This window comes from Heptranchias perlo, chromosome 27 (assembly GCF_035084215.1).
Source record: "Heptranchias perlo isolate sHepPer1 chromosome 27, sHepPer1.hap1, whole genome shotgun sequence".
Taxonomy (NCBI): domain Eukaryota; kingdom Metazoa; phylum Chordata; class Chondrichthyes; order Hexanchiformes; family Hexanchidae; genus Heptranchias; species Heptranchias perlo.
Window position 1 is genome coordinate 10598540 of NC_090351.1, and position 26014 is coordinate 10624553.

At 45.8% G+C, this 26014-nt stretch overlaps 1 protein-coding gene across 1 annotated transcript; it reads right to left on the reverse strand.

Annotated features, from left to right (window-relative positions):
• On the reverse strand, positions 1 to 2415 carry LOC137344674 (hydra actinoporin-like toxin 7). Its single transcript, XM_068007801.1, has 3 exons — positions 2310 to 2415; positions 2101 to 2214; positions 1 to 753 (listed from the first exon to the last, which is right to left on the reverse strand). The coding sequence occupies exons 2-3, from the start codon at positions 2202 to 2204 to the stop codon at positions 345 to 347; spliced, it is 513 nt and encodes a 170-aa protein (XP_067863902.1). The 5' UTR covers positions 2205 to 2214; positions 2310 to 2415; the 3' UTR covers positions 1 to 344.
• Between the last annotated feature and the right edge of the window lie 23599 nt (positions 2416 to 26014).

Genomic DNA, 26014 nt, shown 5'->3' on the forward strand with positions numbered 1-26014 from the left:
TGATGGTAATATTATAGCTTTATTATTGATGGAAACTTAACCATAAATAGAAAAAAAATCTGCCATGTTAGTCACCGGAGAGCCTTGAGCTCTCCCCAGATGGAGGAGGTTAAAAGATTTTTCATTCAAGCAAAGGGTTAATAGATAATGGAATGAACTACCACAGTGGCGACTGAAGCGGAGTCAATTCACAACATTTAAGAAGGAATTTGATAAACACGCGAAGAAAAAGGTTAACGATTACAGGAAGGAGCAGGAAAACGAGGTTAGATAGTTCTGGCTAGCACAGGTATAATGAATGGCCTCATTCTCTGCTCAAATTTATATACGATTCTATCAGAGCGTTAAGCATCTCTGATATCTATTTTGAGTATAGCTTTCTGCTCGTTGGACATAGTAGCAGAAATGAACATGCCTCCTTTTCTGATGTTCAGAGATGAGTTCCCTTTGCCCAGCGCTGTCTTAGTGAAGGAAGCCGATTCTGTTTGCTCAATATACATCTTATTGTACAATGCTCGGTCGGTCGGAATGGGCCTGTCGGGGGCGAAGAGGGCGTATTCGATGCTGTACTTGCTGTAGTCGTAAGGGTTGGAGACCAGCAGCGAGACCTGGGCGTTGCTGAACTTGTAACTCAGCACCCCGACGGTGCCACAGGCTGTGTATGGAGTCTTAATGAACACGCACACTCCTTTCTGCCCTCTGTCGATGGTGGGTGGTGGTGGGCTTTGTACGCGGCCACTGTAACTGTAGGTCCTGTAAGAGACACATTGTGGGTGTATTATAGTCTTAAAAGGCCTGATAGGGATTCTTTAGCTAATCCGTTATCACAACAACTATTGGCATTCATATCGCTTTTAATGTAATAAAACGCCCCAAGGCATAATCAAACACAAATTTACACCCATCCAAAGAAGGAGACAATGGGACAAAGTTCGGCCAAAGAGGTAAGTTTTAAGCAGCGAGGTGGAGAGGCAGAGAGGTTTAGGGAGGGAATTCCAGAGGTTGAAGGCACGGCCGCCAATAATGGGGCGAAGGAAGTTGGGGATGCACAAGAGGCCAGAATTAGAGGAAAGTGGAGATCTTGGAGGGTTGTGGAGTTGGAGGAGGTTACAGAGATAGGGAGGGGCGAGGCCAGGGAGGGGTTTGAACACAAGGATGAGAATTTTAAATTTGAAGCGTTTGCGGGCCGGGAGACAATGTAGGTCAGCGAGGGATAATTACAACAGGGACTACGCTTCAGAGGAACTTAATTGGCTGTAAAGCCCTTCGGGACGTCCTGAGGTCGCGAAAGGCGCTATATAAATGCAAGTTCTTTCTTTTACATCCAACCCTAACCTAAATGCACCTATCTCCAGATACGTCTTTGTACTTTTCTGACATCTTTTTGGGGTAAATAAGAATTCTGTGAGGAATATTTATTTTTTTTGGCAACACTGTCAAGAAATACATTTGATTGTAATCTGCGAAATCTCAGCTACCTCTATCAGTCCACAAATCACGTTTGCGGTTGCCTTAAAACGGAATGTGCGTTTATTAAAACAACAGCAGGGCTCCACTTTAGGGATTTATCGCTCCCAACGCAGAGTTTTGCGTGACGGGAGTGCATGTTGGGAATTTGGGCACTGAGGTCAGCAAGCCCTGCACAATTTTCCATCTGGTGCTAATTGGTAAAATCTGCTCCGAGGTTGTTAAAAAAAGCACAAGGGGAGCCTGGAAATTGGAACCAGAGAAGAACCAGAGCTTTGTCAGAACTCGGCTCTGGGTCTGCACCTCAAAACATCGTCATGTCTTTCCCTTTAAGATGCTGACTGATCTGCTGTACATTTCCAGCATTTTCTGGCCGTAACCTGACTGAAATATTTAGCCAGCGAAGCTTTAACTACTTTCTTTCATCGTACTGTAACTAGAAACAAATTGTCTTGGATTAAGTCAAGATTTTGCCAAATGTATTTTTTTTTTGTTTTCCATGAAAAAGAAAGTCAGCACTGGATCTAATCTTACCAATGTGTAACAAGTATTTACATTAAACACTGCAAATTACTTTGAAGTTTTTCACAACCCCTCCAAAGAAAGAAATGCACACAGATGCTGGTTACTTACGCAGGTTCAGTTAAAATGTAGTTCATGCTTTTGTTGGAGATTTCAATCCCCACACATCTGGAAGAGTCAACACTTTCCATTATTTCTTCAATTGATTTCGACATTCTGTATAACCTGGAAAAAAATAGGTACCTCTCATCAAAAAATGAACTGGAAGTACATGTATCACTGGATAACCTGGATAATTGTTACATTACTTCTTTACTCACAGTGTTTTACAGCAATAGGTAATATTCCTGTGGATATGGGTCTGTTCTCTGTGTCGTTCCACAGAATCTGCTTGCTGTTTGAGACGGGGGTGGGGTGGGGGGAGGCGGGGTGTGTGTGGAGAACAAGGAAACGCCCTGGTGGTGGAGCAGATCCAAGCCTGGAAACATTTTTTCAGCTTCTTGTCACCAGCGTCCAAACTCACCCAAGCCAAATTCCAGCTCAAAATCCCTAAACCACATTAGAAAACACTCCTAGAGATGGCTAGTCACCAACACCAGACAGTCTAAACACTGATGAAAAGAGCAGGCAGGGAGAAGTTGAATTTGATTTTAAGAAATGTATGAAGAAACTTGACAAGTAAGAACAGACTTCAAAATTCGAATTTGTACTGACATATAGCGTATGGTCTGAGGGTTACAGCTTATTGTGCATCTGGAATTCCCTCCCTAAACCTCTCCGCCTCTCCACCTCCCTTCCCTCCTTTAAGGTCCTCCTTAAAACCCAACACTTTGATCAAGCTTTTGGTCACTCTTCCTAATATATTCTTCTTGATTTTGGTGTCCATTTTTGTCTGATTTATGCATCTGTGAAGGTTTTCTGAGATGAAATGTTGGTGGCCAGTGGAACCATGTTCCAGCACGAGTTAGAACTTTTAGGAGAGTTGGATGGTGGTAAAAAAGATGATTAAAAATAAAAGAAGTCTGTTGTGCTAAAGTTTGCACAAACATACTCTTAAACAGCTTTTAAAAAACGATTTAAAAATAAATATAACAATTGGCAGTTCGACTCAGTTGGTAGCACTCATCTCACAGTGAAAAGATTGTGGCTCAAGTCTCACTCCAGAACTTGAGTACATAATGTAGGCAAACTCTCCAGGGCAGTACTGAGGGACCACTGTATTGTCAGGTGCTGTCATTTAGATGAAACGTTAAAGCGTTCTGCCTGTTCTAGCGATTTAGTTGACTGTTAAAGATGTCCTGTCACCATTCAAAGAACAGCAGGGAGTTCTCTCGGGGTCTTGGCCAACATTCTTCCCTCAAACCTCCAAAACAAATGAATGGTCTTTCATTTCATTACTGTTGGTGAGATCTTGCCACATGCAGAGTGGCCGCTGCATTTGCCTCATGACAAGAGTCACTTCACTTCAAAGTGATTCATTGCAAATTAAGTACTTTGAGACATTACTGAGAGATGTGATATGACACTGTATAAATACATGTCTGCCTTTCTAATTCATAGTTGTTAAAAGTTGTAGCAACTTAGAGCAGCACAGTAGTGTTTACAACAACATGCCCTGATGCAGCATTTTCCACAAATACCTTAAGACTAAGCAGGATGTGAGGGAGAAATTATGGGTGGTGAGCATAGGAATGGCCAAAGAGGAAGGGAATTCCAGAATGCAGGGGCATTCTGTCACCAACAGTGGATCATAGGGAGGGGAACACACAATAGAACAGAGTTGGAAGACTTGAATATGTGCTTGGACATGGGCCCAGTCATCAATGTGCATTATTAATCTGTTTTTCTAATGAGAACAGATTTGCATTGGTAGCTTTAAGTTCCTGTGCTGTTTCCCATTGTGTAAAGTTTCCCAGTCACAAAATTCAATATTATTTCCTTTCCATCTAATTATCTAGTGAAAGAAGGAAATGGAAGAAAATCTGAAGGCGGAATTCCTTTCCTAAAGTCAATAGCTTAAGTGAGAACCTGTATTAACAATAGTGTACCATTATAGTTAATAAAGCTTGTTCACCTACCCAGTTGAGATTGGGGATATCACATACTCAATAATGCAAGTGTAAAGGCTTTAGTAATTATAGTGATACACGACCATTAGAAGGACTTTTTGACTTAGAACTTACTATTTAGCTAACTACTATCAGTGCTTTTAGGTGATGTTATTTCATCAAATCTCCTTTCAGAAGGGTGCAATGCATGGCTACAACGTTTGCTGTCATGACTACAATAACATTCAATAATTTGCAGTAAAGTTTCATACTCTCATATTTTGATAAAATATTTCTAATGTGAACAGATAATGCCCAGGCTATGCCTAGAGATGAGAAATAGCAGGCCAACTGAGTCGTACAAGTACAAGTCCCACTTGTACTGTCCAATCATAGTATCATAGAATCATAGTAGGTACAGCACAGGAGGAGGCCATTCGGGCCATCGTGCCTGCACCAGCTCTTCGAAAGAGCTATCCAATTAGTCCCACTACCCTGCTCTTTCCCCATAGCCCTGTAAAATTTTTTCCCTTCAAGTATTTATCAAATTCAAATAACTGAAATCCTTCATCCCTGGTACCATTCTGGTAAATCTCCTCTGCATCCTCTCTAAGGCCTTGACATCATTCCTAAAGTGTGGTGCCCAGAATTGGACACAATACTCCAGCTGTAGCCTAACTAAAGGTTGAGCATAACTTCCTTGCTTTTGTACTCTATGCCTCTATTCATAAAGCCCAGGATCCCATATGCCTTTTTAACAGCCTTCTCAACTTGTCCAGTCACCTTCGAAGAGTTGTGTACCTACATCCCCAGGTCCCTCTGTTCCTGCATCACCTTTAAAATTGTACCATTTAGTATGAATGAGATAAACTGTGAATGCCAAAAATATGAAATAAAAACAGAGAATGCTGTAAATATATAGCATGTCCATCTGCATTTGAAAAGAGAAAAGAGACTTTACTTTAAGTGAGACCTTTGTCAGAATTGCCATCCTCATCAGTCTGACAAAGGGCCCCACCTGGAACATTAACTCATCTTTCCTCTTTTTAAATCCTCATGCACCTGCAGTATATTTCTGCCGTTATTATGAATAGCGCAATGAATTGTGGGGGGAAGTGGGCGGAAGTCCTTCATAATAAGATCAAAAGATACATCACAAGATAGGTTTCAAGTTTTGGAATTTTTTTTGACCATTTATCCACAAGAAGGATTTGGAAAAGAGTTACTTTTAAATGTTGGGCTTTTAAATCTAAGTGGTTGAAATGCTAATGAGCAAAGTTTTCATGTTGGTTCCTCATTGACTGTAAATAATATGTAATTTGTTAGCATGTCCTAGCAATCGATAAACACTTCACACCCATTGTGTTGGGGTAGACTCTGGTGGGCCTTTTTAAAAATTCATTCATGGGATGTGGGTGTCGCTGGCAAGGCCAGCATTTATTGCCCATTCCTAACTGTCCTTGAGAAGATCGCGCATTTAGACACAGACATCAAGTTTTTACAGAGCTGCAAGAAAGCAGACAAGATCCCGAAAGGACTACAGATCACGAACCCACTCAAGTCCACATACAACTCGGATTACGCTGAGAGACTCTGCCGCCGTACCTCTCGCACACTCCGCAACCATCTCATACACCAACTCCACAGCAGACGCCACAACCTCGAAACCAAGATAGAGTCCATACTCTCAACCTGTACTCAGGACACAGCAGACCAGCTAAGATATACCGCCAAACAGACGAGGCAACGGAACTACGCTGCCTACATGAAAACCAAGAGCAGGAAGCTTGAGAAACTCGGCATCACCACCAGCATCGACCAAGCTTCCCCTGGTACCACGGTTGCAACCACAGGGAAGTCTATCGTCAATTTGTCCGACCACACCCTTCAACCAGACGAAATCGAAGTTCTCAGCCGAGGGCTCAATTTCTGCCCCACTACCAAAATGGACCCCACTAGTCTCGCGGCGGACACAGAGGAATTCATCAGGAGAATGAGGCTCCGGGAATTCTACCACAAACCCCAAGATTTCAGCAGCGAACCCAATGAGACAATCGACGATCCGGGACAGCAGACAGAGGGATCCGCGGTACAGCAACCGAAGAGGAAAGAGTCAAACTGGACTCCTCCAGAGGGTCGCTGCCCTCAGCTTGACATGTATGCACAAGCTGTCAGGAAATGCGTCAATGCCAGATTCATCAGCCGCACTCAGAAGACAGTCCAGAATGTCACCCGAGCACAATGCAACGCCATCAACGCTCTCAAGACCAACCGCAACATCGTCATCAAACCAGCGGACAAAGGAGGAGCCATAGTCATACAGAACAGAACGGACTATTGCAAAGAAGCATACCGACAACTGGACAACCAGGAACACTACAGACGGTTACCCGTAGATCCGACCAAAGAACACACCCACCAGCTCAACAAACTGATCAAGACCTTCGATCCAGACCTTCAAAGCATCCTATGCACTCTCATCCCACGTACTCCCCGCGTGGGAGACTTCTGCTGCCTCCCAAAGATACACAAAGCCAACACACCCGGACGTCCTATCGTATCAGGCAACGGAACCCTGTGTGAGAGCCTCTCTGGATACATCGAGGGCATCCTGAAACCCATCGTACAGGGAACCCCCAGCTTCTGTCGCGACACTACAGACTTCCTACAAAAACTCAGTACCCACGGACCAGTTGAACCAGGAACACTTCTCACCACGATGGACGTCTCGGCACTCTACACCAGTATCCCCCACGATGACGGCATCGCTGCGACAGCATCAATACTCAACACCAACAACAGCCAATCTCCGGACGCCATCCTACAACTCATCCGCTTCATCCTGGATCACAATGTCTTCACCTTCGATAACCAGTTCTTTACCCAAACACACGGAACAGCCATGGGGACCAAATTCGCACCCCAATACGCCAACATTTTCATGCACAAGTTCGAGCAGGACTTCTTCACTGCACAAGACCTCCAACCAACACTATACACCAGATACATCGACGACATTTTCTTTCTATGGACCCACGGCAAGGAATCACTAAAGAGACTACACGATAACATCAACAAGTTCCATCCCACCATCAAGCTCACCATGGACTACTCCTCAGAATCAGTTTCTTTCTTGGACACACGAATCTCCATCAAAGACGGGCACCTCAGCACCTCACTCTACCGCAAGCCCACAGACAACCTCACGATGCTCCACTTTTCCAGCTTCCACCCTAACCACGTCAAAGAAGTCATCCCCTATGGACAGGCCCTGCGAATACACAGGGTCTGCTCAGACAAGGAGGAACGCGATGGACACCTACAGACGCTGAAAGACGCCGTAGTAAGAACGGGATATGACGCTTGACTCATCGATCGACAGTTCCGACGGGCCACAGCAAAAAATCGCATAGACCTCCTCAGGAGACTAACACGGGACGCAACCAACAGAGTACCCTTTGTCGTCCAGTACTTCCCCGGAGCGGAGAAACTACGCCATGTCCACCGCAGCCTTCAACATGTCATCAATGACGACGAACACCTCGCTATGGCCATCCCCACACCTCCACTACTCGCCTTTAAACAGCCACCCAACCTCAAACAGACCATCGTTCGCAGCAAATTACCTAGCTTTCAAGAGAACAGTGTCCACGACACCACACAACCCTGCCACGGTAACCTCTGCAAGACATGCCAGATCATCGACACAGATACCACCATCACACGAGAGGACACCACCCACCAGGTGCATGGTTCATGATCCTGTGACTCGGCCAACGTTGTCTACCTCATACATTGCAGGAAAGGATGCCCCAGAGCATGGTACATTGGCGAGACCATGCAGACGCTGCGACAACGGATGAACGGACACCGCGCAACAATCGCCAAACAGGAGGGTTCCCTCCCAGTCGGGGAACACTTCAGCAGTCATGGACATTCATCCACCGACCTTCGGGTAAGCATACTCCAAGGTGGCCTTCGAGACACACGACAACGCAAAATCGTCGAGCAGAAATTGATAGCCAAGTTCCGCACCCATGAGGACGGCCTCAACCGGGATCTCGGGTTCATGTCACGCTACACGTTACCCCACCAGCGAACAAATGTTATCTGTTTTTAATATAACGGGTCAGTTGCTGTCTTTTCTATGTTTCTACCTCTCTATCTCTTTTTTTTTTGTTTGTTGTTTTTTTTTTGGTGATTTGTATATTCTGAGACATTGCAGGTAACACCTGTCTGTCTGCACACTGATTGCCTTGGCAACGGGCAGTTGAAAAAACTGTCTGTAATCACCAAGCATTGTTCTGTGAATTATAAATGTGATTTCATTTCGAGGATTTCATTTCGTTCACCTGAGGAAGGAGGAAGCCTCCGAAAGCTTGTGAATTTAAAATAAAATTGCTGGACTATAACTTGGTGTTGTAAAATTGTTTACAATTGTCCTTGAGAAGGTGGTGGTGAGCCGCCTTCTTGAACCGCTGCAGTCCATGAGGTGAAGGTTCCCACAGTGCTGTTAGGTAGGGAGTTTCAGGATTTTGACCAAGTGACGATGAAGGAACGGCGATATATTTCCAAGTCAGGATGGTGTGTGACTTGGAGGGGAATGTGCAGGTGGTGGTGTTCAATGCGCCTGCTGCCCTTGTCCTAAGTAGTAGAGGTCGCGGATTTGGGAGGTGCTGTCGAAGAAGTCTGGACGAGTTGCTGCAGTGCATCCTGTGGATGGTACACACTGCAGCCACGGTGCGCTGGTGGTGAAGGGAGTGAATGTTTAAAGTGGTGGATGGGGTGTCAATCAAGTGGGCTGCTTTGTCCTGGATGGTGTCGAGCTTCTTGAGTGTTGTCGGAACTGCACTCATCCAGGCAAGTGGAGAGCATTCCATCACACTCCTGACTTGTGCCTTGTAGATGGTGGAAAGGCTTTGGGAGTCAGGAGGTGAGTCACTCACTGCCGAATACCCAGCCTCTGACCTGCTCTTGTAGCCACAGAGCTATTTATGTGGCTGGTCCAGTTAAGTTTCTGGTCAATGGTGAACCCCAGGATGTTGATGGTGGGGGATTCGGCGATGGTAATGCTGTTGAATGTCAAGGGGAGGTGGTTAGACTCTCTCGTTGGAGATGGTCGTTGCCTGGTACTTGACTGTAGTGTGGGCCCCTCATTACCAAGTGGGCTGCAGGCACCAAATAGTTTTTTCCCTGTGATTTTCGGAGTGCTACAGCCCTGTTTCCACCCGGCGGAGCCAGTGAAATCACGCCTGTTCTGTTTAAATCAAGGAAGATAACCTACTGATGTATATCGGTAATGCAGTTTGAGAATGTTCTGGGATCATTACATCCTGCCTGCCTGTTACAGCGGTAATCTACAGGCTTTGGTTAAATACATAACCAAAGAAAACAGTTTCAACAAGTCATGTACAGTGAATGCAGAGAAGAAAACATCTAACTTCCAGCACTTTTGGTCTCTGTTTGTTAACATAAATGAGGCACACACAGAGGCATTAAAGCACTCACCCACATGACCATAACTAATTACATCTTCAAGTGAAGCACTGTGCAGCATTGAAAAATATAATGGGGCTGAATCATTCATTTGTACCTCATAAATACTAATGAACAAATTGGAAAAAATTGTCATTCATCCAATCCCTAGCAGGAATTTTGTAATGTTGAAGAAGAGATAGCTCATCAAACTCCAAATACAATGAATATTAACTGTATTTTTTAGGCTCTAAGATAAACGATTCCTCAGAGTTACGATCAATGTATATACTGGTTTTATATTGTACTTGTTGAATGGTAATGGATCATTGCTGGGCCAAGAATCATTGTGATGGCCTCTAGATCACAAAAACTCTTCAACCTTCCTCTGTGCAAGTTATTTTGAATTGAATGTAGAGAGTTTTGATGCTGGTTAACCAATTGGTATTTGTCTCTTTGTGTTTTGAAAAACACTGTTTAGTTTTAAGATCTGTTGCGAGGCACATAGCAAGCATACATTTTTTTGATTGAGTATCCTGGTCACATAACATTATCTTAATGTGTTATTATGTAGCAACTTGGTATAATACTACACACAAAGTGTGAGTAATTTTTTCCCCCTCCAATTCTCCCCCCCCCCTTTCCTGAAGGGATATGGTGATATGGTGCTTCCCACCCTCTGGGAACGTTGCCCAAGCTACCAAGCTACCATTCCTTCATGTATGAGATTAGACAGACTATTCACTGATGGGGGAGCACCAAAGCCAAACTCGATCCTCTACTAACCCAATGCCCAGACACACTCTCCAGCAGGAATTGAGACATGTAGGATCATCTTTCTTTAAACTCCATCTACCTTCATGTCTCCCTATTTATAATATAATATAATTTTCTGACTGAGCTCACCAGAATATTTCATCTGCTTATAAACCGTACTGTATCATCGCCATGCAGAACCCTCAGTGCATCTACAGCTATACTTTCAGGGCTTGTTGCTCACTGCCTACTATTTACGCAGCACAATGTAATAAAACATCCTCGCCCTTCCTGAACACTCATATCTCACCCACACATCATTGTACAAATCAGAAAACTCATGGGACAGATTTTAACCCCTGTGGCCACAGGCACATATTTGAAAGGAATTTTATGCATTTTGGATCTTACTGTACCCTTGTCCACATTATTTGAATTTTAACTTTGTGCAATACGATAATTGTAATTTGCATTCACTCCCTATTTTCACTTTTATTTTGTATATGGGAGGACGAAGGAAAAATGATCTTTGTATTCCATGGATTGTTCTGAAAAGACAGTGAGGCCGAATTTCCACTGTGGTTATCTTGGGAAGGGCAAGGAGCCATTTTTCCAGTTCCCCGACCCTTGGCACCACTTCCAGGATTTTCTGCTGGAAGTGACTTTGAGCAAATAAGGATGAGTATTATTATAATTAGACACAAATGAAGGGGAATATATCATATGACATCATTTGTGTCTTAGCAACGCTGGGCTTACGGAATGCCGGTGTGTTTCTATATTCACCGTTGCTATGAGCTGCGGGGTTCTTTATAAAGGGCAGCTTTGACTGGTGCAATGAATCGTTGAGTGATTGACTGCACCAGACAAGGCTGGAATTTGGGAAAAAATCCCCCACAGTTTTCTATTCTTCAGCCGGCACCATCTGCCGGGCGATCAGGCGGCAGTAACCGCAGCAATTTTCCTCTCCCCCTACCTAAGGCAGGCAACCTAAGGGCAGCGTAAACAGCCTGGAAACCACCCAAGTTATGATAGTTACCCTGATCCTGAAAAATCGTCCAGGCTCGGGGACACAGGCATCAGACAGGCATACGTCCTGCCCCATCAAATGTATGCAGCCATTGTTGCATGTATCGATATCAGCCCCATCATACACAGTTACACCATTAGTGGCTTTAAGTTTTTCTATTCATTCTTGGGATGTGGGCATCGCTAACAAGGCTGGTGGCATTTATTGCCCATCCCATGTTGCTCTGATTTGGCACAACTGATTGGCTTGCTAGGTCACTTTGGAGGGCAGTTAAAAGTCAACCATGTTGGTGTGGGACTGGAGTCGTTTACAGGCCAGACCGGGTAAGGATGGCAGGTTTTCTTTCTGCATAACAGGCTCGAGGGGCCGAATGGCCTACTCCTGTTCCTATGTTCCTTCCTTAAAGGACATGAGTGAACCAGTTGAGTTTTTACGACAATCCAACAGCTTCATGGTCACTTTTACTGATACCAGCTTCTTTAGCTCAATAGTAGCATTTCTATCATAGATTACACCAAGGCCCCCCTTCTCCCCATGGAGGCATAGTCAGAAATCCTGAAATATGACACACACTGTAGCTCTTTTAAAACGATATCTCAGATGCTCCGACCATACTGATGGTGCCTTGCAGTAAGGTACAGATCAATCGAACAGAATAACTGTGACATTCTGCATTCTGTACAATATCACCATCACCATAAAAAGAGGCATGTACATATTTGATGAGAACAGTTGAGGAGGAAGTTGAAGCCTTTGCAGCACAACAGGCAATGGGTTAAACTGTAGAGGTGTGATGGGTACACATCTAGAATTTATTTCCTTGTTGTCTGTATTGAGCACCTTCTCTAATAAGAACTCAACACAGAACATTATAAACAGATTATGCCAGTAGTGCACCATGTTCTCCTTTTCTGCCCACAATCCAAGCGCTGTTTCCTACTCATAAAACAGCAGGCAGAGAAATGTCATACAAATGCATTAAGAGTTGGTCTGCTAATATTGGCCTGGGTTTTTCTCTGGTTTTTTGCCCCTCCCAGGAGATCACATAGCTTTGGGTGGGGTGCGGAGTGTATATATTGTGATACACAAGAGCCTTGATATTAGAATGGAGGCGGAATAGCGCGGGGGTGGGGGGCGGTGATTGAGCACCTGGGTAACCCGCCCAATAAAAAATGTCTGTTTCGCACACAATCACTATTCAATTGGTGCCACTTAACGTGGCTTCCGGGTTTGTCGTTCGAAAGCTGCGCAGCGGGCGGACCGCGCACCTGCATTACAGGCTGTCAGCTGGAGAAGCTCTATTTAAAGAGGTATTGCCCAAAGGCTTTTGCCGGAGCAAACACCCACACGCCACAATGGAGCAGCATAAGGGCAAAGCTGCTCTAAGGTTTAATGATGCCTCACTCCAGGTGCTACTGGATGGGGTGAGGAGGAGGAGGGATATGTTCTACCCGGCGGACGGGAGGAAGTGGCCTGCCTCTGCCACCAAGAAGACCTGGTTCGAGGTGGCAGAGGAGGTCACCAGCAGCAGCAACATCTCCTGCACCTGGATCCAGTGCAGGAAGAGCTTCATTGACCTAACTAGGTCAGCCAAAGTGACTACACTTACTGATTCTCCTACATTCCGTGTTGCCCATCACCGCAACCCCCCAACTCATTCTGCACTGCCAAGACTACTCTATTACATCACTCCTCACACCCACTTAAGGCTCATCCTCAACTTACCTGCACTTCCTTAGCACTTCCTCACTTCCCCATTAGTCACCCCACCACTCACCCCAATCCTCATACAATGTCATGGCTCTGTCTCACCCTCCGATGCATCTCTTTCACAGTCAGCCTCACCCAAAGCAATGCATTCATCGGTTGGCCACTTCACCATCACTCACTCACACGTCTGTTCTTTCTCCCCTTCTAGGAGAAGGGAGCCCAGAGTGCACGCGAGAGGGCGAGGACCGGAGGGGGGCCTCCACAAACACTGGTCCTCACAGACGTGGAGCAGGAGGCGCTGGAGCTGAGCCATGCCTTCGAGTGCCTGTCTGTCGGGGACTGCGAGACTGGCACCCCACAAACATCTGGTGACACAACTTTAACATTCATCACGCACTATATGAATTGATGTTAACATGCCTTGCCATCTTCAACACCTCAGTATGCTCATCGCAACATGACACATCTGTGACGATGCTTAATATTTCCTTCTGTTGTCTTACAGGCCTTTCAGCGACCACAGTGACGGCGGAGGGCGATTCCTCAGTGGACCTGCCAGCCTTTGAGGGTGCACTGTCACATCTTAGTGAGCCATCCACCAGTGCAGACACTCAAACCTCGGTGGGTCCTAGTCCTCAGTTAGTTGGGTTGGCACCTGGTGAGTCACCACACACAAGAGAGCACGAGCAGACACTGGTGGCAGGGACAGCTGTGGAGAGTCCGTGTTGGTGGACGCACTGCTCTCCAGGCTCTGCTCAGCTGGACGCAGATGCTGAACCCCGGGGGCCATCCTTTAAAAGGAGAATGATCGAGGGACAGCAGCACACTCGTGAGGTACTGGAACAGGCGCCACATGCACTTTCCACAATAGCGTAGAGGATGGAGGAGTCCAACTCCTGCATGAGTGGAATGGTGGCACAGGTGCGGGAGGGAATCTCTGAGATACTGTCACAGGGACATGAGCAACTCTCTGAGATAGTGTCACAGGTAAGTGTGGGAATGTCTGCAATGGAGAGAAGGCTAGCCTCCATTGAGCTTCAAGCATGGCTCAAAAATGAGTCCATTCAGGTCCTGACAACAGCCGTTCGGACTCAGGATGAACAACATTCTGCCCCCTTAAACAGGCAGACAGAAACTTTACAACTGGGCTTCCAAGGCATCATACATGTCCTCCAAACTGTTCTCCAGCAGGGTGATAGGAGTGAAGTGGGCCTGGTCCAGGAGAGGGATGATGGCGAAAGAGGACATGGAAGTGGAGACACCAATCAAAGTGCTCCCACATATCACTCGTTGCCCCCCTCTCAACCAGTACCCGCAATGCTGCCTCCTCTCCAGGTGGCCGTGTCTGCCCCTCCACAGGTACAGGTGGAGCAGTCTTTGGAGGGGCCCACATGGGCTCCAAAACCCAGAGGGCGTAGGCCCAAAACATCTAATCAGTCAGGGCATGAACATGAGCAACCTGCCACTACCTCTGCTGCAGCCACAGGGGATGCACCACGTAGAAGTAGTCGGAAGAGAAAGGCGAAGGTTTTGCGAGCAGGAAGGGTGTTTGACAGACTGTCATTCATTTATATTTAGTTTTTGTTGAAATGACATTCAATTTTACGATTGTCACCATTGCTGCCTCATCTTGCCCATTCTTGACTGGCTTTTGTGATAGGGCCCTTTCATGAGATTCACTATGAATCTGTTCCAGTACCTCGCGAGTGTGCTGCTGTCCCTCGATCATTCTCCTTTTAAAGGATGGCCCCCGGGGGTTCAGCATCTGCGTCCAGCTGAGCAGAGCCTGGAGAGGAGTGCTCCCATCGACACGGACTCTCCACAGCTGTCCCTGCCACCAGTGTCTGCTCGTGCTCTCTTGTGTGTGGTGACTCACCAGGTGCCAACCCAACTAACTGAGGACTAGGACCCACCAAGGTTTGAGTGTCTGCACTGGTGGATGGCTCACTAAGATGCGAGGTTTCACCCTCAAAGGCTGGCAGGTCCACTGAGGAATCGCCCTCCGCCGTCACTGTGGTCGCTGAAAGGCCTGTAAGACAACAGAAGGCAATATTAAGCATCATCACAGATGTGTCATGTTGCGATGTGCTGCTCTTTCCAGGTGGTCTGAGGATTGGCTCTTCACACTGTCTGATGTTAGCAGAACTGTTCACATATCAGTGACTCCCTGGCCTCACGAGCATCCAGGTGAGCCGCTGCTCTACCCATGGGTTCCTCCTCTTCTCCTCCTCCTCCTCCATGTGGGTGACAGATGTGGATGGGGCATCCTCAAGCGGCACCCCTCTCTGTTGTGCCATGTTGTGCAGGGCACAACACACTACTATAATGCATCCTATTCTGTCTGGTGTGTATTGAAGTGCTCCCCCAGAACGATTGAGGCACCTAAATCGCATCTTGAGCAGCCCTATAGCACGCTCAATTGTAGACCTGGTAGCAATGTGGCTGTCGTTATATCGACACTGTTGCTCGGTGATGGGGTTCCTCAGAGGTGTCATGAGCCACGTGTACAGGGGGTATCCCTTGTCCCCGAGGAGCCAGCCCTTAAGGGTGCTCGGTGCGTGGATGAGGGGCGCGATGTTGGATTCCTGGAGGATGAAGGAAGCAGCTGCCAGGGTATCTGGCGCACACGTGAAGGAATCTCCTGCGGTGGTCACAAACGAGCTGAGTGTTGATGGAGTGATCCCCCTTTCTGTTGATGAACAGTGCTGGCTCGTGTGGAGATGCTCGTATTGCTATATGGGTGAAATCGATTACACCCTGAATTCGTGGGAAGCCAGCCACAGAGTGGAATCCCACTGCCCTTTCCATCCGGCTGAGGTCGTCCACGGGGAAGTTGACGTACTGCAGGGCTCTGCGAAACAAGCCATCGGTGACCTGCCTTATTCCGGAAGCGAAGAAGTTGAGGGCAGTGGTGACTTTGACAGCGACGAGTAATGAGATGCTGCTCAGCCCAGCCGGGAGCAGCTTGTCGTGAAGGAGGCTGCAGATGTCTGCGACTACCTGGCGACTGACTCTGAGCCTCCATATGCACTACTCCTCAGAGAGGTCCAGGAAGCTGAGCCTCGGTCTGTAGACCCTGCGACGTCGCTCTCTCAGTTGTTGCCCTCTGTGCTCTTGTGCAGGTGCCTGTGGTGCAGCACTGTGTTGTGGAGCTCCAAGTGGCGGAGGTAGACACCGTGCCTGGCGAGGCTGGTGATGTTTCCCATCCTCGGATGTAGTGGTGAATGCAGCCATGGCGGTCCCCATCCCAATGGTGTGAGTTTGAGGGGGTCCGAAAAGTTGTTAAATATGTTTGAGCAGAAGAATTGTGAGTGGAAAGTAAGAATTTTCAGTGAAAACACAAAGATCTTGCAGCCAAAAGTTTGTGTGAAAGAACAGAGTGCCCTGCTGCAAGAACTCACCTTTTCTTCCCATCTGTCAAACAAGTATTTGAATGTGCAACTGGCTGCTGGCTGAAACACGTCTGGCAGAACATGGAGTGTTTCCCACAGCACAGGAAACACGCTGAGGATGTTTCAAAATCGGACCCCTGTCTCAATGTGGACAAAATTAAGTACTTTAATTACTTTAAGTATCTAAATAAGTGTCTTAACTACCGTCCCGCCGACTTTAATTGCCGGTGAGACTTCTGCATTCGGGAGGCGCTCACGCACCCAGACGGGTCAATGGGGAACCCGGAAGTCTGCGGGCTGGAGTCGGGTTCCGAACGCGCTCTGGATTTCCTCGATTTTCGGAGCCCCCAACGCACCGACAATTTAATTTTAAAATTGACCCCAAGGTATCACAATTGTGTGGGACAGGCTGGATGGAGCAGAGGGTCTTTTTCTGCCTGTCATTGTTCGTATGTTCGTATACTTCCAATTTCTAGGGGGTGGTTCTCCAGACAACTGCCTCATTTGCCTGCTGCACCATCTGAGTACTTCTGGGGTGCCTTTCAAATCCGTAGAGGGCATTTTCACATTTCCTCACACTGTCCACAATAGTCTGCAGGGCCTTGCTCGTGAAGCCAAATTTTCTATTTGCCTTATTCAATCCATCAGTGCACTCATTCACACAGTACACAACGCGTCTGGCCACAACAACAACTTGCATTTATATAGTGTCTTTAACATAGTAAAAGGTCCCAAGGCGCTTCACAGGAGCATTATCAAACAGAATTTGGCACAGAGCCACGGAGCATCGTAAAATCATAGCATGGTTACAGCACGGAAGGAGGCCATTCAGCCCATCAAGTCCGTGCCGGCTCTTCGCAAAAGCAATCCAGCTAGTCCCACTCTCCCGCCCTTTCCTCATAGTCCTGCAAATTTTTTGCCTTCAAGTATTTATCCAATTCCCTTTTGAAAACCATGATTAAATCTGCCTCCACCATTCCCTCAGGCAGTGCATTCCAGATCTTGTGTAAAAAAGTTTTTCCTCATGTCACCTTTGGTTCTTTTGCCAATCACCTTAAATCTATGTCCTCTGGTTCTTGACCCTTCCGCCAATGGGAACAGTTTCTCTCTATCTACTCTGTCTCGACCCTTCATGATTTTGAATACCTCTATCAAATCTCCTCTCAGCCTTTTCTGCTCCAAGGAGAACAATCCCAGCCTCTTCAGTCTCTCCATGTAACTAAAGTCCTTCGTCCCTGGAATCATTCCAGTAAATCTCTTCTGCACCCTCTCTAAGGCCTTCACATCCTTCTTAAAGTGCGGTGCCCAGAATTGGACACAATGCTCCAGTTGTGGCCAAACCAGTGTTTTATAAAGTTTTATCATAACTTCCTTGCTTTTGTATCTATGCCTCTATTTCTAAAGCCCAGGATCCCGTATGCATTTTTAACCGCTTTCTCAACCTGCCCTGCCATCTTCAACGAGTTGTGCACATATACCCCCTAACCCTAACCCTCTCTGTTCCTGAACCCCTTTTAGAATTGCGCCCTCTAATTTATATTGCCTCTCTTCATTCTTCCTACCAAAATGTATCACTTCACACTTCACTGCATTAAAATTTCATCTGCCACGTGTCCACCCATTCCACCAGCCTGCCTATGTCTTACGATGTCTATCACTATTCTCCTCACTGTTCACTACACTTCCAAGTTTTGTGTCATCTGCAAATTTTGAAATTGTGCCCTGTACTCCCAAGTCCAAGTCATTAATATATATCAAGAAAAGCAGCGGTCTTCGTACCGAACCTTGGAAAGCACCCCTGTACACCTCCCTCCAGTCCAAAAAACAATCGTTCACCAGTACTCTCTATTTCTTATCCAACGCCTTTTGGAAGTCCACATGCACTACATCAGCCGCATTGCCCTCATCAACCCTCTCTGTTCCCTCATCAAAAAACTCAATCAAGTTGGTTAAATATGATGTACCTTCAACAAATCCATGCTGGCTTACCTTAATTAATCCACACGTCCAAATTACTTAATTTTGTCCCAGATTATCATTTCTAAAAGTTTCCCCACCACCGAGGTTAAACTGACTGGCCTGTAATTGCTGGGTTTATCCTTACACCCTTTTTTGAACAAGGGCGTAACATTTGCAATTCTCCAGTCCTCTGGCACCACACCCGTATCCAAGGAGGATTGGAAGATTATGGCCAGTACCTCCGCAATTTCCACCCTTACTGCCTTCAGCAACCTAGGATGCTTCCCATCCGGACCGGGTGACTTATCTACTTTAAGTACAGCCAGCCTTTCTAGTACCTACATTTTATCAACCAGGGAGCTCTGGCCGTGGTTGCCCTACCTATCCCCCTCATGGGAATGAACCTAGACTGTACCCAAACCATCTCTTTCAAGGCCGCCCATTGTTCAATTACAGTTTTGCCTGTCAATCTTTGATTCCAATTTACCCGGGCCAGATCCGTTCTCATCCCACTGAAATTGGCCCTCCTCCAATTGAATATTTTAACTCTACATTGCTCTGTGTCCTTTTCCATAGCTATTCTAAACTTTATGATACTATGATCACTGTTCCCTAAATGTTCCCCCACTGACACTTGCTCCACTTGGCCCACCTCATTTCCCAGAACCAGATCCAGCAATGCCTCCTTCCTCGTTGGGCCGGAAAGGTACTGGTCAAGAAAGTTCTCCTGAACACACTTCAAAAATTTGTCCCCCTCTTTTGCCCTTTACACTATTACTGTCCCAGTCTATATTAGGGTAGTTGAAGTTCCCCATGATCACTACTCTTTAGTTCTCACACCTCTCTGTAATTTCCCTGAAAATTTGCTCCTATATATCCTTCCCACTAATTGGTGGCCTGTAGAATACACACACTAGTGTAATAGCACCTCTATTATTCCTTAACTCTAACCAAATTGAATCTGTCCTTGACCCCTCCAGGACATCCTCTCTCTCTAGCACTGCAATATTCTTCTTAATCAATACTGCCACCATCCCCCCCCCACCTCCTTTTTTTCCTTCCCTATCTTTCCTGAACACCTTGTATCCAGGAATATTTAGTACCCAATCCTGCCCTTTTTTGAGCCAGGTCTCCGTTTTTGCCATGACGTCATATTCCCATGCTAATTGTGCCTGCAGGTCACCAACCTTATTTACTATGCTTTGTGCGTTTACACACATGCACTGTAAACCTCTCTTAGACCTTCTTGTACTCTCTCTTAGTCTGATCCCACCTAATACTGTACTATTTCTTACTCTAGTGCTATCGGTCTCTCCCAATCCTTTGTGCACCTTGTTTCCATAGAAATATTAGGACAAGTGACCAAAAGCTTGGTCAAAGAGGTAGGTTTTAAGAACCATCTTAAAGGAGACGAGCGAGGTGGAGAGGTGGAGAGGTTTAGGGAGGGAATTCCAGAGCTGAGGGCCTAGGCATCTGAAGACATGGCTGCCAATGGTGGGGTGAAGAAAATCAGGGATGCGCAAGGGACAAGAATTGGAGGAATGCTGAGATCTCGGACGATTGTAGAGCTGAAGGAGGTTACAGAGATTCATACAGTGCGCAGCTGGATTGGCCCATTAATTGATATCGGGCACCGTTGGATTGGCTCACTAATTCATATAGCTGGATTGGCCCACTAATTCACACAGTGCACAGCTCGATTGGTCCACTAATTCAAACAGTGCACAGCTGGATTGGCCCACAAATTTGCACATTGCACAGCTGGATCGATCCACTAATTCATGCAGTGCACAGCTGGATTGGCCCACTAATTCATGCAGTGCACAGCTGGATTGATCCACTAATTCACAAAGTGCACAGCTAGATTGATCCACTAATTCACAAAGTGCACAGCTGGATTGATCCACTAATTCACAAAGTGCACAGCTGGATTGATCCACTAATTCATGCAGTGCACAGCTGGATTGATCCACTAATTCACAAAGTGCACAGCTAGATTGATCCACTAATTCACAAAGTGCACAGCTGGATTGATCCACTAATTCACAAAGTGCACAGCTGGATTGATCCACTAATTCACAAAGTGCACAGCTGGATTGATCCACTAATTCACAAAGTGCACAGCTGGATTGATCCACTAATTCACAAAGTGCACAGCTAGATTGATCCACTAATTCGCACAGTATACAGCCAGATTATCCCATAGTGCATTACTTTTTATGCAAACATGCCCATTTAGCTATTTTGCAGGTAGTTTAGCAGTTTCTTGGAGCTGCATCCTAACTACATATTAGTACTAATACAGCTAACCTTATGGGAGTATGTCAGTATTACTGTGTGTGCAAAAAAACAAAATTAAAATTAATTCCCAAATAATGCTCATCTGTGTGAAAAGAGGGAATTAGACTATAAAGAGATCTCAAATTAATTGAAAGTAGCATTTTGTACAACAATGAAATATTGGAACACAAAATCTTTGGAGACAAAACGTAAGCCCCAATTTTAACCTAACCCACCCGGCAGGTTTGGGTCAGTCACCCATTTTACACCCCGCCCGGTTTTACGCTCCATTGAAGTACGACCCAAAGCTGCCCCGTTCTCGCCAGGCAGGTTAGGTTAAAATCAGGACTGTAGTTGCTCCAGTGGCTCAGTTGGTAAATGCATTGGAATTGAGCTCCACAGATGAGAAGGTTGATTCCCAATCTATGCTGGGTTAGATGGCCTCTGCTGCGTGCTAGAATTCACTTAAGCATTCCTGAGCTAGAAAAGGGAAAAGTCAGCCAAAGTTCTCACTCCCGATCACTGGTGATACCTACTAGAATGTGCACATGAGGACAGAATTGGACGGGTGCAAAGCCTTACACAGACGACTAGCCTGCCAACACTTACCGTCTGAGTCATGCATGAAAAATGACCTCTTAGGAAATTATTGGAGGGTGCTTGCTTTCTGTGGAACTGTAACCCCACAGGAGACAATTGGGGAGGGGAAAAGAAACTAAATGAAATCGACAAAATGTACAATATTTCTCTAAAATCATAGGCCCTAACAATTGAGTAGTTCTAGGGTGGAAAAAGTGGGTGTTTATGAATAAATTATGATTGTTTCCAAGTAAACAGCATAATGCATCCAAACAATTTGATCCTGCATTGCACCACATCACTATACTAATCATGGCCTCTCATGCCATGGAAGAATGATTCAGATCCTTCAGTCAATTGCCACCCAACATTGAGAACAGTCAGGGAGCTGATTGAGACACCATTCAGCTGAAATACACAATAAACAATTTGGTGAGGTCAGGATGCATTTTTAAAAATTCTCTACATGGTAGAAAGGATGGTCGATAGCTTGCTGTTATTAATTTCTATCCTGCCTGATATTGGCCCATGTAGTTAACCAGTACAAGTCAAAAGATGCTGGAAAGTTTGTCACTAAGCGATGTTGTGATGTAAGAACGCACCCTAAAAACTGGATGATCAAAATTAGGAGCTCCATGGCCAATTGGTAGCTTTCCCTGCCTACAATCACTCCCCATAAGGAGTGAGCAGCTGAGGCCTCCCATAGTAAAGCATCACTGTTGTTTGGGTGTGACAGGAGCTTGGGTTTTCTATTGTGGAACAGTATTTGCAGCAGGGGAACTTGGTTTCTGTGCAATTGAGCAAATAAATAGCAAGCCGTCACAATACCCTCCTGGTTAAGATGGTGGAGATGTTGAGAAATATACACAGTGGGACGGTACAAAATGATCTGGATTTGGTCCCGGTATCTAGTCAAATTAGCCATGCAGAATGGTTAGCATCACCAGCTGATGTCAGCCTCACGTCAACCACTATCCAGGGGCCTGAGAATCACTGGGCCCACTGCACTGGTGTAAATGCGGCAGAGTAGGCACTGCATTCCTCCACACCCAACCCGACCAGAGTATACGGGGTCAGGGTGGGATCATCTCATTTAAATGTTTTTGGTGGGTGTGCACATCAGAATCTTGGGCACCTGCCAGAGCAGAGGTGCAGAAGATGTGGTGCCAGGTGGTCGCGTGGGGCTGACAATGATGGACCCTCCCCCAAAAAAGGGACAGCTCTGATTGTGGTCAGCCTCAGTTGTAAGAATGCTAGTCAAAAAAATTGGGCACTTTTAATGCCATGAGCCTGGCCTGGAGACCCAGGGAGGGCCCCAGTTACATTCCTACAATCATCCGGATTCTTCCCAGCATCCAGATCATTGAAAGACAAAGAGTTGGGAGCCACATCTCCTGTCAGCCACATCTCCTGTCCTTATGATATCAGGTATTACAAATTCGATAGCCACGCGGTGAGGCATAGAATACTAGAGCCTGGTCTTCAGTTGTTTCCAAGCCTTTATTCACAGAGATCACCACCTGAATACAATTAACACTAAATCACATGGATACAATTGGGGGTGGGGGGGGGCATTGTATGGTGCGGGGGGGGGGGCGTTGGGGGGAGAATGGGTATGGGGGGTGGGGGGAGGGGAAGAACTTCCATCCACTTAGGGCCCACTAGAGATTAGCAACAGCTGCTCTTCTGGGCAGAGACCTGGTGTTCCTGGATACAACTCAATTTTCCTCCCCCTGTGCTGCACTCCTGGTTGACTTACTTTGGGAGTGCACCCTAGCCTCCAAGAGAAACTCGGGGCCTAGTTTTCTCAATGGTGAAAATCTGGGTGAAGCACCAAACTCCATCACGAAAGACCCCCCACGCTGGTTGAAGTGAGTAGGCAAGAAGATGCAGTAAATCAAGAAGTAATAATTACTTGATTTTAAGAGCCTTTAAATTGCAGGAGGAAGGCTGGAGTGAAGAGGGTATGAAACTCCACAGTTTTAAGCTCCTGGGAATGAGTTGGAATAGGAAATTGTGCAATGAATCTTGATTTCAACACAGTGAGAACACAGGTGGGTAGAGGTCATCGGATGGCATATGTGGAGCTTAGGGGGAACTAGTGAGGAAAGTTTAGAGGAGTATTGAGTACTATCACCAAAATGATGACAGGAAAAATTGTAATGGAAATGTTCCTCAAAAATTCTCTCCAGATCACTTGACGCTAACTGGAAACGTTCTATTAAAATCGGCTTGCTGATTCAGTAGTACATAAAACTGCTCTGTGAGAACCAGGAACCTAAAATGGTCTATATATCCTAGAGATTGCTTTACCTATGGAGCAACAGTTAATAATTTTGCCTACAAATCAACAATCATTGTGTCTCAAGGCAATTTGTATGTGAAGTGTTTCTGAGAGACGTGATAAGGTGCTAAATAAATGCAAGTCTTTTTTTTTAACCTCCTTCTGCTCACAGCCTTGTGCTTTTGCTCTATCAGTTCAACCATAAACAATTCAGCCTTTCTTGACTCTATTGATGTTGGATCTGACCTGCTCCAAACTGCCAATTTTCCCTTTGGGCTTCCCAAAAAATTCTTGTGGCCAATTTTCCATCGAGACTCACTCCCTTTCAGTGAAATTCTGAATGCATGTGTGTGCAATTGCTTTTGCATGAGAAAACATCGACCTGGAAAATAACGTTTGCGATAGGAATATGTGCATTCATAGAATATGCACAGAGATGATGCAAAGATCATGTTGTAACATGTGTAAAGAGTGAATGTGCCTAGGGGCAGGGGGATTCTGCATGAAATCAATGTGGAACAATGAGTTTTCATATTTCTGATTTGAATTTTTCACAAGTACAGTGCAGTCATATGCACTTTTCAAGAATTGTAATGTGTTACTTTTAAAAAAATCACTTAAGTCCACGTATCTTTGAAGGTGGCAGAACAAGTTGATGTGGCTGTTAAAAACAGACGGGTTCCTGGGCTTTATAAGTAGAGGTATAGAATATAAAAGCAAGAAGGTTAAGCTAAACCTTTATAAAACACTGGTTCGGCCTCAGCTGGAGTATTGTGTCCAATTCTGAGCACCACATTTTAGGAAGGATGTCAAGGCCTTGGAGAGAGAGAGAGTGAAGAGGAGATTTATTAGAATGATACCAGGGATGCATGACTTTAGTCATATGGAGAGACTAAAGAAGCTGGGATTGTTTTCCTTAGAGCAGAGAAGGTGAAGGGGAGATTTAATAGAGGGGTTCAAAATTATGAAGGGAACTTTTAATGGAGTAATAGGGAGAAATTATTTCCACTAGCAGGAGGGTTGATAACCAAAGGACACAGATTTAAGATAATTGGCAAAAGAACCAGAGGGGAGATGAGGAGAAATTTTCTTACTCAGCGAGTTGTTATGATCTGGAATGCACTGCCTGAAAGGGTGGTGGAAGCAGATTCAATAGTAACTTTCGAAAGGGAAGTGGATATACTTGAAATGGAAAAAAATCCAGGGCTTTGGGGAAAGGGCAGGGGAATGGGTCTAATTGCTTAGCTCTTTCAAAGTGCTGGCACAGGCACGATGGGCTGAATGGCTTCCTTCTGTGCTGTAAGATTTTATGATTCTGTGACTCTATGACATTGTGACACTGGTGACAATACTTATGCTGTGCCTTGTACAGCTGTAAGCACACATACAGATTCACAACAATTAGAGAGCACTGTAGTTAAAGATAATTCAGAAATAAGCTGCAAAAGACGATTGCAAACTTCTCTAGAGATCAGTTTCTAAGTGAATTGCCCACTCCCCACTGAGTTATCTGATTTCAGCAGGGGCACTGGTAGGGCTCTTGCAATTGACCTCAGTGGGCCTGGACTAGGGAAGAGAAATATTAGCCAGGGTTTCTGCTCCATAATTGATTGCTCTCCAGTGACCATTGATGAAAGGTGGGCATGTGTGAACATCTGTGAGGGATGGATCAAGCTCAGCTGTGAACTAACTGTGTAGGCTCACACATGGCGGATAGCCATTTGGGCAAAGTACTGGAAGAATATAAAGACCTCTGAACCAACGAGTCAGAGCTTTTAGGAGTGGAGGGAGAAGAGGGGAGCAACTCATATGCATAAAGAATCAGCTGCTCTCCATTTTGATGATATGTCACATTCAAATACAGGTGGATATATGTGTGTAAAGCCAAAAATGACCTGCAAAGGTGGGATGAGCAGGGATTGTATTGGAAAGTAAACTGGTTTAGCCATCCATCACCAGATCTGCCTGGACCACATCAAGCACCATCGGGTCACTCTCCTCTGCCCAAACCTCCCACTAATCAAGGATTATCCTGGAGAACAAAGGCAACCCTCGGTTTCTTTTCTTCACTACCAACTATCTCCTTAAACCACTCTCCCCTATTTCCTCCATCCTCACCTTCAACAACAAGTGCAAGGAGCTCGTGGACATCTTTGTCACTAAGGTTAAGGCCATCCATTCAGCTGCCGTTACTGTTTCCCTCCCTCCCCTTTCCCACTAAGCCAAACCTCACCCAATGCTCCCCTCTGCCTTAGCCCTGAACTTGCATCTCTCTCTCCAGTCTCTCTTCCATCTCTCCTCATGTTCTCTCTTAGCTCATCTTGTCCATGAGACACACCTCCTGCTCCCTTGACCCTATTCCCACTTAAACTGCTGACCATCCAATTTCTCTTCCTGGCCCCATGCTAGCTAACATTGTAAATGGTTCCCTTTCCACAGGTACTGTCCCCCTCCCTTTCAAAACTGCTGTCATCACCCCTTCCACAAACATCCCACCCTTGACCTCTTTGTC